Here is an 18,847-nt window from a genome sequence, read left to right as displayed (position 1 = left end):
CAATAACGTTTTTGAGCTTCACTGACAATACTTATTAAAGATAATTTTAAGCGTGAAAACTGTCCATATTTTGATGTCATGATATGTAAATTAAAAATTGTTATTTACGGTGATAATCTTGTTTTCTTGTGGTGTTTATCAAATGAAATTATGCATTATTGGGATTTAGATTGAATGGTAATTTATAATCAGTCACAAGAACGTCGAATCTGAATCACTTGAAAAAAACACGGGGGTGCTTAACTTTTTTCCAGGTGTATATATATATAATTTTAAATGATGCCACATTTGTTTATTTTATTATTATAGCTTACTTGTTTAAAAATTAGCAAGGCCCAGTTCATAGTAAAGGTTGTTGTAATGTTTAAATACTGTTCTAAATATTCAAGTCTATTATTTATTTCACTTAAATAAATTTTTAAACCTCCAATATAAATTGAAATTGCAGTTTACTTTTGCCCTCATATGAATAAACATTTCAAAAAGGATAAAACTTGAAAAAAAAAATTACTTATGATTCTTCTAGAAAAGTAGAAATGTATATCTATTGCCATAATAATAAAACTCAGAAGTCCAATGATATCTGAGCTCTATTATTACTTTGTTATTAAGTTTGTGTTTTGTTTTTTAAGGGGTCTTCATGATCTCCTACAATATGAAGGGGATGACTTTGAAGATGTGTTTTTACTTAATTTTGAGGTTAGTACTGTGTTTCTGTTATATAAAAATTATTTTTAAGCTTGAAGATTTTAAAACAACAGTTTGGAAACTAGGACAAAATGTTTCTTTTTCTTGCTCCTTTTTTTGTAACTTTAAAGCATTAAAGTTGTTTTTAATCTTAAATTATCATCACCTCTTATCCCAGTGTAATTTACAATTATAAGTTTCAGAATGGTCAGATATTCTTCACTTTTTATGTGTAATAAATATTGCTTTATTTCATCTCAGTGTTAAAAATACTACATAATATTGTTCTTGCTTAAATAATTTTGAAAATTTTTTTAGTTGTGAATTGAGTTTTTTTAATACTGTGTCAATTAGTGAATAACTTTTTTCAGTATTTTTGCATTTTCTCTGTAGATTGTATTTTGTCATTTCCTGTGTGATTTTTTTACACCAAAAAAACATTAAGATTTTATTATTTTGATGTGGCTCCTGTTTAAAACTTTTACATCTTGTAATGTTGTTCACACATTGAATTAGATTTTGTTACATTTTCTCAGATTTCTTTATTGACACCTAAACTATCAGTATTTCTTATCTTAAGTTTATTATCTACATTTACTGAAGTTTTTATTTTATTTTACTGATTGTATTTTTCTCCACATTAGTTCCAATTAGAACTTTAGTAAAAAATTTTTATGGTGTATAGGCCTTTTATAACCTAGCAAAGAGTGATTACAGTTTTGTCATAGGATGTTAGTGTTAGGCTTATTACATTTTTAAACACAACATTCTTAATCTAGTTTCTTAGAGATTTTCAAGAATTAGTAGAGTGTATGATAATAGTATTCCAACCATACAATATTTCTCATATCAATTGCCAATGACACGTTTTGCTCAATCCAGAGCTCTTAAGGCCAGCTGGGATACAACATACACAGCAGTTTTTGGAATACAATTTATATAAGCCGTTAGATACAACTATAGGTGTGTATGCCTTTTACAAGCCAATGAAGAATGATTACAATTTGTTTTTGTCATAAAACATTAGTATTAGAATATGACAAATATAGTGTGGTTGGAATACTATATATTATTAAATACTGTTCTAATTCTTGAAGACCCCTAAGTGTCTAGATTAAAAATGTAGTGTTTAAAAATTGGAGTAAACAAGTTTCTTAGAGTGGTCTGTCATAGAGGTCTAAAGTGACTAGTTATAACATCTAGACCATATTTATCAAACCATAATTCACTGCATGTAGTCTTTAATCTACAATCATCATAAAAAAAGTGTGGTAAACAAACTTTGACCTAAACGTGGAAAATATATATAACAGTGCACAACTATTTTCTACGAATAGTAGTTCCACCAAATTTGTAATGAATAAATTCTTTGCATGCATGTTCATTCATGTAGTTTGATTTTTCAAAAAATGCAAGCACTAATCAAAATGTACTCAAACTATTGAATATTGATATTTTTGTATTAAAATTTCCCTAACATCTGTTTTTTTAACTAGATCACTGTAGAAGTATTTGGGGATCCCGTTTTATATGAACTTAAGCCTGATGGGAAGAATATACCAGTCACAAAAGAAAATAGGTACTTATTAATATTTCTCTTAGAAACTTTCTTAACTTTTTATGACATCAGGATAGACTTAGTTTTGGATACAAAGTTTAAGAATGACAATGGAATAAACAGTTATTCTTAAAGGATGAAAGATTTTCAAGCTTATTAATGTCATCAGAAGTTCAATGTAAACTTGAGTTATTATAAAAAGTTTACAAACAGAAAATTGTGAATGCGTTATAACATTTATATTTGAATACTGTTTTTATCATAAATGATTTATAGCATATCACCAGTTTAAGTAGAATCTCATTTTTATACCAGTTATTTGCAATATAATAATTTCTGATGTAGCACCCGTTTTAACTTTTCATCCTGCTGTTATTATTTTTAACTTATTGAAATTGATTGATTGATATGAAATGTGGGGTTATTATTTTCAGTGTACTTTTGATGTATTGCCACCCTGGTAAGTTCATAGACTTACAATGCTAAAATCTATGGCTTGATTCCCCACAGTGGACAGAGTACAGATAGCTCATTGTGTAGTTTTCTCTAAAGTTTCTTCGACAAAGTAACTAATATTTGCTGATTTATTCTAAGACCTTTGTTTATTTTTTTTCCGATTAAGGGAAGAATATGTAAATCTGTATGTTGACTTTATCCTGAATAAATCTGTCAGTGGTCCATTTTCGGCTTTCTCGAGGGGTTTCCACAAAGTGTGTGGAGGGAAGGTGCTGGTAAGTTAAATCAGTGCATTACTTAAATTCCATGTTTTCATGTATTTTATTGCATTTTACATGCTATTGCTGTTGACATTCAGATAAGTCATTCAGTTGCTGCAGCATAACTTGTATGGTGATGATTATTTTAGGGTATTTTAACAGTAAATTGTTAGAGATGTTGTAAATGTTCTTTTCATGATCTGATACAGTGTGACCAGAATAACTGCATATGTAGCGTTCTTTTATTACCTTTGTCAGAAACTAACGAAGGTCAGAGTTTCCTCAGATATGATGTATTTTGTGATATTTGTAACAATGCACCTACAATTACATAACACTCATTTACTTCACTCTGGGCCACACACAGGAGTAGCAAAGAAGCATTAATATTTAAGAAGCATAGTCTTACATAAATATTACCTGTGGTGACAGATATGGACTTCACATCTACATTTGGACTGTATTACTGTTGATATACTGATATTTAAGAATAAATCAAAATTTCTTAGGTTCTGTCAAAATCAGTAAAGTTCCATAGAAAAAAATTTACTTGATTTGTTAAAAAAAAAACAACAACCATGTAAATGCTCATTCTGTTGCTTGAACAAGTCATTCAGAGAAATACCTTCTTGTATTCAGTGATACTTGCAAGTATTGTTTTTGTATACATAGAATAGCATTTTGCATATATGATCATCACTACAGAATGATGTGTGGCAAGTGTTTTCACAGACTAAAATTTATATGTAATTTATCTTCATGCTAATGATTTGTTACATGTACCTACATATAAATAGTAACATGTTACTAACTTTTATTTCATGTATGGTGACATGTGGTATGTAGTATGTATCTATATACAAATAATGATGTGTGGCATATATATTTATCTGCGTAGAGTGATGTTTGATCAGTATATCTACATAGTGGTACATGGTATGTATACTTACATAGTGATATGCATTTATATATACTTAGGGTGGTATATGGCATGCATGTTCATTTACAGAGACTGTTTTATGCCATGTATCTCCAAGTATTTGATGTGGTTTACAGTAAGTATATTTGTGTACTTGTTATAAAGTTTATCACCACAAAACAACTGCCCCATGCTATTCCATCTCAGGAGGTATACTAATTCATAAGTCCCTCGGTGGGTCAGTGGTAAATCTTTGGATTTATAATGCTAAAATAAGGGGTTCAATTCCCCTCAGTGGTCACAGCAGATAGCCCGATGTGGCTTTGCTATAATAAATACACACACTAATTCATAAAATATTTTTAATATATTTATGAAAAGAAAAGTCTTTCAAAAGTAAAATAAAAACATTGTAATTGTATTAAGAGTTAGTAAAACTATTTGCACATTTTCTAATCATGTAGTTTCAAGTTGATATGGTGAATGTATTAGTATTAGATTTTGTTTATAAAAACATCCAAGTTGTAAAAAGGCAAAAATTATAAGTGGGGAAATTGTTGTATTAGATTTTTATTTCCCTTTAAATGGTTATATTTTACAAATGACAGAATTTGTTCTAGGGTCTTTTCCATGCTCAAGAATTGATGACTCTGGTTAGAGGGAATGAAGATTATGATTGGCAAGCACTGGAAGAAGTTAGTATTTTTTGCTAAAAGAAATTGTTATTTTGATTTGGTTACTTAATATGTTAATGTATTGTAACAGACAATATCAGTAAGGTGTTTAAATAACACTGGTCTTTGTATCAGTTAAGTAGCCATTTTACTCAGTCTGCTATGTTTGTGTGCCACTAGTTTATTGGAAATACATTTTTATTAAAATATTATGATAAAGCAATAAAGTGGAAGGAATACTTTTTATAGCAGTATAATAACTACTGTTAGATTAATATGTTTTATAATTAATAACATAATAACTAGTTATTTAATGTTTCAGGATTTTTGACACATTTTCCAACGTAAAACTTGTATATATAGATATACGTGTGTTGTGTTTCAGCAGTATTATCTTCTAAGTCATAACACAATAATACTTGCTTTAAGTTTGTCCATGAAGATACAATGGTTATAAATTTTCATGAGAAAAGTCATCCATACTGTGGCCTGACATATTGTATAAGCTTTAAGAACTCAATATGTGTATACTTAAAAATGGTATAAACTGTGTGATGGTCAGGGTGACTTTGTAGGAAGAGGTGGCAACCAAAGTAGTGATGGTAGGGGTGCTTTCTGTTACCTGCTTTCAACACCCAGCTCTTAATGTCCTTCCACAGTGTTTCATAGGATTAATTAATAGACAGTCATTGGCTGCAGAAGTGTCTCATGGGCTGAAGTTGAAAGGTCACAGTCAAAGTAGGAAGTTGATATAACAAAAAATGTCTCTTCATATCAGTCTTATGGTGACTGTTGGAGTAGAAACTTGAGCTGAGTATATGTATTATTGCAGTATTGTTGGTCTTTTTTTTTTATTGCATTCCTAATGCACTATCTGAGATATATAAGATGTTTGTGTGGCCTCCTCCACACTGTGTGTATGTTGTGCTATAGAAAATTTAATAATGTTTTTTTTTTGGTTTAAGGATGTGGCACTATATATGAATTTACTTAATGTTAACTTACATCAAAGATAATAACTGCTCAATAACAGAAATAAAGAAGGATGGAGGGGATTGTGAACCCTCCATTAACATGCCCCTTTTTCTAAACTATCATCCCACAAAATTTGGCTGAGATTGGCCCAGCGACCTAGAAGTATTTAGAGAAGGGACAAACATACAGATTTTTGTGCTTTATATATATATATACTAATATAAATCGACTTTCAGATTAAAAATCATGTATACCATCTTTAAGTTACAATACTATTAACATTTCTTGAAGAAGCATGAAAAATAATTTTGATTGTTAGTATTTTGGTATACATATGATGTATTATGATCAGAAGTGTGTTAGTATATTAGAAATAGATATATGACATGTACAAGAAAGTATAAGCATGGCCATTTATGTGTCACATTCATTTGGTTAGCATTGCTGACATTTCAAACTTCTAAAATACAGATGATTGGATGGGTTAGGCATCCAAAATGCAGTGCTCAGTTTGGTACAAAAAATATTGGTCCACATAAAAAGGAAATTGAGGCCCTTTTTTTGATTGTAGGGTGGCTAATAAGTCCCACAAACATTTAGTTGAGTAAGTTTTCAAACAATTAGAGGCAGGTCACCTTCATCAGTACAAACTTCTATAAATTTCCAAGATAAAAATTGTGATCCTGCAGGGGTACCAGATATCTTTGACCAATTGTCAGTATGTCAATGAACAGCATGGCAAAAATTGAAGCTGAGACGATCAAATATGGCAATATATTTGGAAGTTTACACTGAAAACACCATACTATCAAAATGGAGCTTGTGTTGTTTTGTCAACACCCAGAGTTAGACGCTTAGGTATGGTCAAGGTATATCAGGATACTCTGTATGACTTGTGTTTTCATAGAGCTGTCAGAAAACTATGCATTCTGATATGTTATCTTACGTCTGCTAACAAATAGCTTTTCTTGACATATACTGCCCTCTATGTGTGCAAGTTTTTGCTTGCTATTTGCTTTATATTCCTATCTACCCTCATGTGTATTCACGTGAGACAGACATCTACATGATATCATGTAAATGACGGTGCAGCAATGCTCCACAACCAACTCCTATTGTCACTAGCACCCTCTCTTCAGTGCAGCCTGAAACCACTTCTTGATTGGCAGTCTAACTTTTAAAACATGTTTTCTGACTAAATATTTAAGTCTTAATTGATCAAGTTTCATGGTGATTATTAGATTGTGCATAATTTTTTTTCACCAATTTTTTGATTTTTAATGGTTTTAGAACAGAGGTGAAGAACAAATTTTTATTTATTTTTTTATTGGTCAACTCTACTGGTCATGCACTTGCAAGTCCACATGGAATCTGCCACAGCTACTGCCACTACTACAACTGATTTGCCGGCCATTTCAATGGTGGCTGAGCAAGCTTGATCTGCTTAAGAAGTAATGGCTCTAGTTCATAAGGAGCTAGATACCTTTATGCAGTCTTCTGAATCATGTGGTGATTGTCCTCACATACCAGGCGAGGGTTTGCCTGAACATGACATTGAGGATTTAGACAGCCTGTTTCTCCCTCCTGCTTATGCCTCACAGTCATTTTAGGGGATGTGCCCAGACCTCCTTCCCCATTTCTTGAATTAATCAATCAGATTTGTTATGTTTTATCCTTATCTCCCATTTCCTATGATTCTACTTCTGCCCTTCTCAGTGACAAGCCTTTGGGTCAGTAGTGTTTGCTTCCTCTCCAGATGTTGGGGTTCATGAGAGTTGTTTGGGGACCACTTTCATTCAAGTGTCAGTATGCCTTGAACCCTATGTGCTCAGGTAAACCATGCTCTGGCATATCATAATTCTGATCTTCTCTTTCTAAACTTGCAGCATTTGGAATCACTTGTCCCTTTGTGGGGATCTGACCCCAATACTTTGGTTTTCTTTTTCCAGCTTCTGTTTCCCCTTATTTGTATCACTTGGTTCACCCTTTTCAATTCCTTGTCCTCCCTACACCTGTTGTCTGAGGCTATTCATCGCCCCCCCCCGAGGTTAGATTCGCCAGTTGATTCACCTGGCTTATTCTTCCCTATCTCCTGAGGAATGTTGTCTTATCAAATTTGTCACCTTACCCTGGCTGCTCATTTCCTTCATCAATTGGTGCCAGTATGTGTACCATTCTCTATACCTTTACTGCTCATTATTTTCACCACCTAGCCATTTCTTTTTCTATAGGGTTTCATCTTCCTCCTATTGCCATTTTGCACTCCTTAATGTCTCTTTGAGTGGGTAGGTGCTCCTTTTTCTTCATTTTCTTTGCAGCTACCTTTGTTGCTTAGTATCCCACTCAGTGGCAAGTGTTGCCTGATAAGGCATACTTATTCTTAAATCTGCACTGTAAGAACTGTGTCATATACACCACTGTTGAGATGGGGTGGTCTGCAAGACTGCTTGTGGGCATGCTCAGTCATATCTTGCTTCATAAAGATGTTCATCCCGGACCATACACTCATTGACTAACATGAGTAAAGCAGAAAGGGATTACTGCCCATCCCAGATGATCTGTGTATTATAGATCACAGGTTTGGATAGCTTTTCAAAATAAGATATCTCATTCACCCATTGCACTGTCTCTGGTGCAGAGTTCCTCCAGATTCTTCAAAATGCTGTTTTCCCCTTTTTTCTTGTGGAGTGTGGGAGTCCTTGCTACTTAACAGTTCCTAGTCTCTGTGATTGTGAACCATAGAGGCTTCCTCCTGAGTATACTTAATCTCTCTGAGTTGAGAGTAGGGCAGTGGTGTTCTTGCAGTGTAGATGGCATTGATACTCATCCAACTGTGGACCTGATGTACAACTCCAGATGCCATCAGGTGTTAGATGATGCATTCTGCCAAAATGCAGTTTGCCTCTCTGGTTGAGGCACCCCCTTGCTACCATCCTTTGGATATTGGTTCCTGGCTGACATGATGATGATTTGAGCTGGACCAGCCACATAAGTTCTCGCCGGGTACTCTTCTCCTACCACGGCTTGGTTGATGCATTCCCAATGCTGCATGGTGATAGGTAAGAGATGCACCCCACTTTGCTATCTACCTTCTTACCATCCTCAGGGTGTCAATTCCCAGCAAATATGGTGCTGGTTGTGTTGGATGTGCACACATGATGCAGATCCATGGCACAGAGGCTCATTCTCCCTATCAGTTCACATATCAGAGGTGAAAGGTAGAGGACCCTCTTCTTACTGTGGGCTGAAGATTCCTATCACAGTTCATCCAGTGTTGGTTGAGGTCAATCTTCCATTTATGGTCTTATGCACCCTAGCCACTCTACACTGGAGGTCCCTGTATTTCACATGCGTGGCCAGGTACCCTTCTCCTACTGTGGACTGGATGATATATTCCAAATGCTGTCTGTTGATGCACCCTCACTTTGCTGTCCACTTCTTACCATCAGTTCCCAGTGGATGTGGTGATGGTCATATTGGAAGTGCACACATGTTTAAGCTGTGGAGGTCCCTCCATTGTTTCTGCCCATATTGAGACACAATTTCATGTGGGCAAAGTGTATTCCTGGCTCAGGAGTGGCGCAGTCTCCCATGGGAGTGTTGGCTTCCATTTATCACACTCTCCATGGTCTTCTTTCAGAAGGAGTATCATTTTTTCACAGGACCATCTACCAACTCAGTGTAGTATTCAAGCTATTTGTGAGAGAATGTAAGATATATTGGAATTTAACCTTTTCCTAAACTGAAAATGTATTTCCAATAAATACTTTGGCTCACATTTCCTACCCATCCTCCCCACTTTCAGAGTTGGTTTTGTATATACAGCCCAATCTCGAAGTGATTTCAGGCTGCATGGAAGAGAGGACACTAGTGACGATAGGAGTTGTGTCACACTCCTATTGGTGAAGGGTTGCTGCATGATCATTTACACGATAGCATGCAGATGTCTCGTATGAATACATGGGAGGGTAGGTGGCGAGCAAAGATTTACACATACACAGGGCAGTATAAGTTGAGAAATCTTTTTGTGAGATGAGGTAAGTATCTATTGGAAGTACATTTTCAGTTTAGGAAAATGTTAACTTTCAGAAAGTGCACTAATGAACCATATCCAACAGGCCAGTATATTTGGTTAAATGTCTTATTGCATTGTAAGGTACATAAGATAAGGGGTAAACATCCTACTATGGTGGTCTGATGCATATTTTATTAATAATTTATCTATTATGGGCATATGGCAGCTAATAAAGCCAACCTCCATACCCTTTCGTACTAAGTTCATCATACTCTGCTTATATCAGCATAAATTTGCATGTTTTAAACATAACATATAAGGCCTTGTTACCTTCATATATATATACTTTAATTTGTATTTATTTCTCCATATAGCTACTTCTGGTCATGGATATTACTTTCAGAAAGTGATTATCAGTTTGACAGAGAGCACATATATGGAGGGAAATATCTCCATGATCAAAAGATACATCAAAAAAATGTTTTAGCACTCTTCATAAATACCATAGACTCGTACAAGATAGTAGAATAACTCAATTTTCAAAAGACAGTCAAAATGTGAATCAGAGCCAGATTAAGGGTCTACGAGGCCTAGTGCTGAAGACTTCCAGTGGGCCTACTCACACTTGTTCATAATACAAGCAAATAAAGTGGCCATTCAGGCTTTTAATCTACCAATCTATCATCAAAATGATATTACTTCAGGAAATGGCAATCATTTTTAACGACAGCTAATCTGATAAATTTTTACAGAAGAGAAATTAGAAATAAATTTCAAGTTTTCATCACAGTCAGGTGCAGATATAGAATTTTTTGAAGGGCAGAGGTCAGCCTTTAAAAGGGGCACACATATAAGAACAATGATATATTTGTGATTTTAAAATGTATATTGGGATTTAACAATCTGAAATGGATGCAAGAGTGTTTCAGAGGAAATTCGCTGGTTCGATCAACAGTCAATGTTGAAAATATAGGTTTTGGTAATATACTTGTTTTAAATATCCACTTATTATCCTACTAAATGCTTTAATTATTTAGGGTTGTACTTAGTGATTTTTAGGTATAACATGCTGATAAATCTTCGAAGTAACATAATTATTATGTATTAAGGCAAATTGATGTGTGCATAAGGATAATTTTGAAACACTGTTCATTGGTATTTTGTTATTAAGACTTACTGTAGTGTGTCGTGCAGCTGAAACATTCTGCAGGACGAACTGTGTGTTGTTAACAGGAGTGATAGTTCAGCGATTTTCTACTTTCTGTGGTAATCCAAACTATCACATATTTTCAGTGAATATGCTTTACTGGACTCTTACTGGAAAGGAAAACTACCACCAAATATATTAAAGAATTTGGTTGGTTCTGTGAAGTATAGGTCTGTTCCAAATAACAGGGTTGTGATCCTAAAGCTAAGGTTGGTTACTATTGTGTGTAACTTTCTTACTTGCTGTGGTTTGTTGGTGTGTATTGACAAACTATCATGATATCTAATCAAAAACACCTCAAGTATGAAAAAAAGGTGCAACCAAAAAAGCATTGAGTGTGTGACTTAAAGTAATGAAATCAAAATTGGTGGCCAAACTGGTAAGCTACAGTTATAGCATTTATAAGAATTTTACAGCCAATATTCATTCATTCATTAGTTAGCTTGGACACGTATTTTGTTTTACCCACCATCATGTCCCAAGTTGAACAAAAAATGAGGCCTAGCTAACTAATGAATGAATATTTGCTGTAAAATTCTCATCAATGCTCTAAGTGTAGCTACCAGTTTGTCTGTCAATTTTGATTTCATTCCTTTAAGTTGCATGCTGAATCCTTTTTTGGCCGCACCTTTTTTTTTCACACGTAAGGTGTTTTTGATTAGATTTATCATATACAAATTACACATACACAAGAGTGCATACAACAACTTTAGAAAATGCATATTTTTTGAAGGAAAACAGTTTGCATAGATATGCCATATTTTATTTATATTAGATGTGTATTTCATTTCACAAAATATCATACAATTAGGCCAACAATGATGATAATTCATGCTCTGCATCAGTTTGGTCTCAATAAACATCTGAAGTAAAACAGTTCAACATAGACTTTGAAACAATAAAATATTTTACAGCATTTTCGATTAAATGAGAGAGTGGCTTTAATATGAACAATCGAGTCAAGCATCTTCAAACTCATTTTGTTTTAATATTTTTGGTAAAATGATATTAAAGACAAAGTATTTTACATCTGCTTTATTAATTCATGTATACAGGCTCAGTCATTTTTACCAACATTGCAACCACCACAAAAATATGAAATAAATTTAAATTACCCCCTTTTTCTTTTTTAGAACGGCTGCAGATTATAACAGAAAATTACAATTACTTATATTAATGTGGCCTCAAAAATTTTTTTACTCAATTTAGAATGTAAAATATTTACCACCAGAAACCAGGTTTTGATACCTGTGGTGGACAGAGCACAGATAGTCCATTGTGTAGCTTTGTGCTTAACTATAAACGAATGAATAACTCACAGAGAAATGGCTTGAAATTATTCCCATACCTGGTCAAGCAGAGCCTCAACAGCGAGACTGAAGGAAATGGTGTTCAGATGTCCAATTTATTATTCTACTGTCACAGATCTTTAGACCCTATAGCTGTCAGTTCTGTGAAACCTCCGCCTTTTATTGGTTACAAATAATACAATAGCAAACGTCGGGGAGAATTTATGACTTGTTTTGAAAGCAAGATGCTCAGTGGAAGGCATGGCATTTGATCAGTACTTTATTGCTGATACCTCCATAAAGCAAAAGCTGTATGGGTGGCAAATTCTTGCTAGAAATTGAGTTTAGCTCGAGGATATATATATAATGTAAGTGTAAAATTACATGGCAAATTACAATGGCTTAGAGGGTAGCAGAAAATGTTGAAATAAATAGTTAAGACTGAAAAAGGGTGATGTGATATACAGAAAGTGAAGTTTGTCATTATAATATGTATACTTTTAAAAATACGAAATTTAAAATTTAAGTTATTAAAATCTGATCTATAAATTATGTTTAATGCCATCTTTGTTGATATACATTGATAATAAATTAGTTTAATGAAATTTTGAATGTAACTGTGAAAGGCCATGACATATGCACTTTTACCTATTTGTATCAAAAGGGTTAACTCTCTCAATTCAGGCTCAGTCCCAGGGACCGACCACATGAACATTTTTTACTTGTACGTAGTTTTAATACCATAACTTTTAATGCACTAAGTGTATCTTCATACAATTTGCAAACTTTTGGTAAACATTATAAATCGTTTGTACACAAAAAATCAGTTTTTTATTTAATGAAGTATCTTTACTGAAGATTTTCCGTGAATATATAGTCTTTTTTTTTTACCAGTTCGAGTGCAAAGTGATTTCATGTTAAGATTAAAAATACTTTTCTTCATCTCAAAAATCTCAAATGTCATTTATGTGATCTCTAAAATCTCCTAAATACATTTCAAATGTTTTTTTCAGTAAAATTTTATATTTTAGCTTTTTTCTGTACCCTAACTCTATACAAGATTGGTCAAATTGACCGACCTTGTAACCACCTTTATTCTTTATTCAATGGTTTAAAATTGTAACATGAAACTACATTTGTTTATCCTTTATTCTAAAATTTGTCTATTCTGAAAGTGCCTATCCATGAAAAATTTTGATTTGTCCGTTAATCTAATATCTATCTATTCACGCTTTGTCCATTGTGAATTTTACAACATTGCTTGAATTCTTTATTGGTATTTGGGTTTATTCTTGCATGTACTGGGAACAATCAGGTAATTTAGGACTTCTTCCTTTATGGCTGTTAATATTGTAGAACAGTAAAATTCTATGTTTATCACTGCATGAAGGTCGTGGCTTGTACCCTGTATACAAGTTCAACATCTGACCCCCTTCCAAGGCCCATATCTGTGTATGTAATGCATTAGTATACTAAATTTCAGTCTGTAAAGTGACAAGTTTACCTGCTAGCAGTAAATGACTTGTTCTTATACTTATAATATTAATGGACAAATGAAAAAATCATTTTCCAAAATACAGTTTTGACGAATCTGTCCATTCAAATGGACAGTTGACGACTCTGAGTCTGTTCATAAGTGCATTCAAGATTGTAACAGGTTCCGGTTTCCAGCCAATTTAAAAATGTGATCATATGAAAAAGAGCAGAGCCATGACAAAGGCAAATGTTTTTCCTGACACCTTTGTGAAATGGAGATTATAGCATGCAGTAGCTCTATAGAGTCGATTTAAATTTCATTTAGGTCTAGAATTTCCTCACAAAGGAAAAACCACATAATTAAATTTATATAACGAGTTGTATGTTGCATATTGAAGGCACTTTGCATCAAAAAGGACAGGATTTGAACCTCCGGAACCCCACTCCTGTATCCACTACTGACAGACACGTTCAAAAACGTGATGTAGCTCATGCATGCTAGACAGATTTTGTCATTTTAGTGTCACTGCACTTCTAGTCACTCAAGAATATTCTATTTAATAAGGGATCATCTGAAATTGTATATATGTCTCAGTAACGTTTTTTTCTCTAATAAATCTAGGCCTATCACAAATTATTAGGACCACCTTTGTTTTCAGATTTTTATTAAATGCTGAACTCATTGTTGATGCTGAATTGCATATATTTTCTATTGCATGTCATTTAAAAAATTTCTTTTTTAAGAGTGGTGGGCCTAGAGCTGCAGCTCCACCTTAATCTTTGGCCCTGATATGAGTAAAAAAGTGAATTATTTGTGAATCAGCTGTTAACCTTAAAAATGTATGCTTATTTTAAAACCGGTCTTCTCTAATTTTTTTATGATAACTAAAAAGCATGAGAAAATTGTTACTTTCAGTTTTTGACATTTTAGAGTTGTAGAAAGTTTTAAAATAGTGTGACAAAAAAGCTGCAAAAGCTAAATACGTATATTTATTATGGATTAATTTGTTACCATATTTCACCTCAGTGTTTCATCTTTAACAAATTTCTCCATCTATTAGTTCTGTTTTTTTTATTCATTATTCATGATTTCTACTTAGCTGTTTGTGAGATGGGTGTGGCCCAATGTTTAATGTGCCAGGCTGGATCCATAAGGCTATGGTTTACATCCTGTTGCTGGACAAAAATGAAAATTGTGCTCCTCAATTTTAGGCTGTGGGTTTGTTATAAGAGTGATGGACAAATACCACTACTTATCAGGCCCCCAGAGTAGCAGTGGATGCTTGTTGACTAGCTGCCATCCCTTTAGTCTGTCTGTTAAACATTAGGGACAGATAGTGCAAATATCCCTGGTATATTTTTACACAAATATAAAAATATATTTGTAGCCAAAATATAGAATATTATTAATCTGGCTAGATTAAGAGAAACTATAGCAGTATTACTTGAAATTATTAATTTTATCTGAGGCAACATGACTTATTACTCGTCAAGTCTTGTTCAATTTGTAATGAAACTTATATTTTTAAGATTATAAATATTTGTTACACTTTTTGTCATTTTTTTTCAATTAGGTTTTGGGCACTTTCTAATTGAACTACTTTTGAGTTTCAGAAATATGATTATATGAGTTAATGTTTGTACTTTTTGTTAGTACAGTGATGTACTTTTGGTATCAGTAGTATTAACATTGCCTCTGATTGATTCTTAACTCTACAGTATGATGGTTGATAACTCCATTTTTATACTACATTGTTCTGATAATTATATCTACAGATTATCCAGTATGCAGAAAACTACTACCAAATAATAATAATTTGAATGTAATTTGACTTTGTTTCATTATAGACTTGTCTTTTAATTTCAAAATACAAATATGTATGTTTTGCAGTGCTTTTTTTATGGATTTAATGGTATGATTTTATATTCATCATTATATAAGATAAACAGATTTTTAGTGACACAGATTGTACAGTTTTTGGCTGTCAATTACATCAGTTAAATTTTCTATCTCCACTTGTTTGTGGTTATATCCTACATGTGTTGAATTGTTACTAAAATTTAGCTTTTAACACATTAAAATCGCCATACCTTCTGGTGTTACCATACTACAGAAATCAAATTTTTTCTTACCTGAACCAAAATGTAATAACAAAACCACACTTCCATGTGTCACATAAATTTACAATTACAGAAATTAAATGATAACAGATTTTCTTTTTGGAAAGCGGATGCTAATATCAGTCACCAAAGTTCCTCTTGTCACCTGGATTATAAACCCAAGTGTAATATACCAAGAAGGATTTTAAAATAATGATTAGAAATTGCTTTTTTACTGCTAGAACATTGATTAATAGTAGTCGTTTTTTTCTTACTTTTTCATTAGAATACAGAATACAAAGATCCATACAACAAAGACTCTCAAGTGATCAAAATGTTTTGGAAGGTGTTTCATAGCCTTACTTTGGAGGAAAAGAAAAAATTTCTTTGTAGGTTTTCAAATTGATATATTTATTGGCTGATCTTATTCAAGTCAGTCTTTGTTTAAATTGTAATACCATTTTTATTTACTTTCTAAACAGTTTGTTTTTTAAATGCTGTCTATAAAGTTAATTTTGAAGTTAAGAGAGGAATACAGTAAAATATTTTCTATTGTATATACAATGTTATGAACATACAGTCTCTATTATTTTTCTGTTCTTGTGAATATTGGATTTTTAACTTTTAATTTGACACTTTCTGTTTTCTTATTTCCTTAATTTATAATTTCGTTTTTGACTTAAGTCAGCTTTAATGTTATTTTGTTGAATAGGTAAAAACCATAATGATATATCAAAGTTAGTAGAATAGTGTTATGCTCATCAAGACCTCTAAAATGGTGTGTTAAATAAAGCAAACAAATGGAGTTAAATTTAAATATGTGCTGTAATTTTCTACTTATGTTATTCTGTATCTTAATACTTGTAATATTTGTAATGGTTTAATGAAATTATTTTCATCACAAAGCAGGTTATTTGTAATCACAGGCTATATTTGTCATTAAGCTATTAAAATAGCATTCATCAGTGTAAAATTATTTGTATTATACATCACGTGTTATAGGAAATTGTGTATGGTAAAGAATATAGATTAAGAAAATAACTATGTCTATCTTTCTTTCTGGTTCCAGTGTTTTTGACTGGCTCAGACAGAATTCCAATATTAGGAATGAAAGTTGTTAAGGTTGGTAATGTTTTTTTTTTAATTCATAATGCATTTTTCTCATTTTATTTTAAAAGTATACTAAAATTTCAAAAGCCTAACATCTTGTATCAGATTTTTAACTGTTGTTAGTTTAGTTTGAAGTTTGGAATTAAATGAAACAAGAGTTGATGGGTTATGATATTGTTATGTGATAATTAATCTTACAGTTTTGAATTTTGATATCCTTCCATCGCTTAGTGAATGTGTAGTGTGGTCATTTCTGTTTGTGTAAAAGTCTTTGTTTAAGAAGCTGAAACATATTTGATCACTTTTGACGTGTATGTGCAGAAGTAAAATTAAGAAGAACAATAGACAAAATATTTCAAAAGTCAGTAAATAATTTGAAAAATATATTTTTCTGACCTGTTTAAAAGATGAAGAGGTGTGTGATCCTGAAAATATTGCATATTTGTTTTTGGTCATAGTTTGTCAGTTTTCTTGTTATTTAACATGTTACACATATATTTGAAATACTTTTGTCAGAATAAGATCTACTATTTAAATATAATTAGCTGTTTTTACTTTTATATTTTCTTAGCTCGTAATCCAGCCAATGAATGTAGGAGATGAACACCTTCCTGTAGCTCACACATGTTTTAATGTTCTTGACTTGCCACCATATTCTAGTGAAACTGTTCTCAGGAATAAATTACTCAAGGCCATCCATCATACTGAAGGTTTTGGACTAGCTTGAACTTGTATAAACTTTGAAACATAAAAGTAAAGAAATCAAGGAAACAAGAGTTTTAAGTGAAAAATGTGAGGAATAAAAGTTAATCATATTTTATTTGTTCTAAAATATTAGTAAAAAAATAAATATTTCTAGTTGATTGGGGTGGAAGATCACTTAAGTTTGTTTAATTGCTCTATTTGAAGTTTTCTATTTTTACAGTTTACGAGTAAAATACATGCAGAAATGTACATATACAGAATGCTGTATTTTTTAAATTATTTACAGTAATAGGAAATACATGTAAGAGCATCTAAAATGTAAGTTGTTTTAAACTATCAACTTTTGAAAATAAATGATGTTTAAATTGTCAGTATTTTGATGTAAAATAATAACATTTTGCAAAGTAATTTTAGTATTAAAGGAAGAGATTTAGAAAAAGCTAAAGAAGAAAATCTATAGAACTTTGATCTAAGACTTGTTATGTAGAAATATGCATACATATAAAAAAAATTAAGTTTGCTCCATTTAAATGTATGCACTGTTTCTGCAATTGTTTGACTTTGTGTTTGAAGATAGATTTTTCATCTTATACGGCTTGACAAGGCTAATGTTAAACCATGTATACCTTCTTGTTTACTTTTAGAAAGATTCTTAAGTTTTCACATTTAGTGCTTTCTTTTTAAGTGAAGTATAATTAGGTAGACTCATAGAATATAAATATTATTGTAATACATCAAGTGCATTACTTTTGTGAGTTTCAATATTATTTTTTGAAGCAAGGTTTGAATTGGGTAAATTAAAATATCATCTTACCCGTTATCTTTGACTATTCTCTTTTATTTTTGAACAACAGTTTTTATTTCCATACATAAAATAATTCACAGTGAGCAGTAATATTCTTCAATCTAATGCTGCAAAATTGTTTTAAATCCAGAACAATTTTCTTTCTGATTACTTTTTTCAGATGAAAAGAAAATTTTAGAACAGTTTTTTTTACAGCCATAAAGCTAGTGTATTTACATGTTATGTTTATAATATACATTTGAACAAAGAGCAAAGTACAAGATGCACAAGCATTAAATCATTTTACTCCTCAATATGCAAAAGGCTTAAAGGCTACCATTTTATAAGGTTTAATAGAATAATGATAGAAAGATAGGAAATGTGCTAGCTTTGTACTTTCTGAAGTTCTAACATAACAGCAGAATTCAAGATAAGTGTGTTTTCAAACTGAAATTTAATAAAGATAGAAGATAAAGCCAATCTTGTACAAGTTTTGTTTCTCTAGACCACGGGTCACCAAACTTTTTTCACAGCGGGCCAGATAACTGAGAGAATGATGAGCTCGGGCCGCATAACCATTTTGTTCAATACAATACAGTGAATACACAAAAAATAAAGACAACAAACATGTT

The 18,847-nt window shown here is 32.2% G+C and overlaps 1 protein-coding gene across 1 annotated transcript in view; it reads left to right on the top strand.

Moving 5' to 3' along the window:
* Positions 1-18,251, top strand: part of LOC106464953 (probable E3 ubiquitin-protein ligase HERC4) — a 107,413-nt gene extending 89,162 nt beyond the window's left edge. The window contains exons 25-31 of the mRNA XM_022393329.1: positions 633-699; positions 2,184-2,266; positions 2,868-2,976; positions 4,501-4,575; positions 15,903-16,005; positions 16,686-16,738; positions 17,298-18,251. Coding sequence (XP_022249037.1) covers positions 633-699; positions 2,184-2,266; positions 2,868-2,976; positions 4,501-4,575; positions 15,903-16,005; positions 16,686-16,738; positions 17,298-17,453 — 646 coding nt within the window. The 3' untranslated portion in view covers positions 17,454-18,251. The remainder of the gene's footprint in view (positions 1-632; positions 700-2,183; positions 2,267-2,867; positions 2,977-4,500; positions 4,576-15,902; positions 16,006-16,685; positions 16,739-17,297) is intronic.
* Positions 18,252-18,847: the final 596 nt, after the last annotated feature.

Source organism: Limulus polyphemus, unplaced genomic scaffold (assembly GCF_000517525.1).
Source record: "Limulus polyphemus unplaced genomic scaffold, Limulus_polyphemus-2.1.2 Scaffold64, whole genome shotgun sequence".
Lineage (NCBI taxonomy): Eukaryota > Metazoa > Arthropoda > Merostomata > Xiphosura > Limulidae > Limulus > Limulus polyphemus.
Note: the sequence above shows the minus strand (reverse complement) of the source record. Positions and strands in the feature narration are given on the sequence as shown.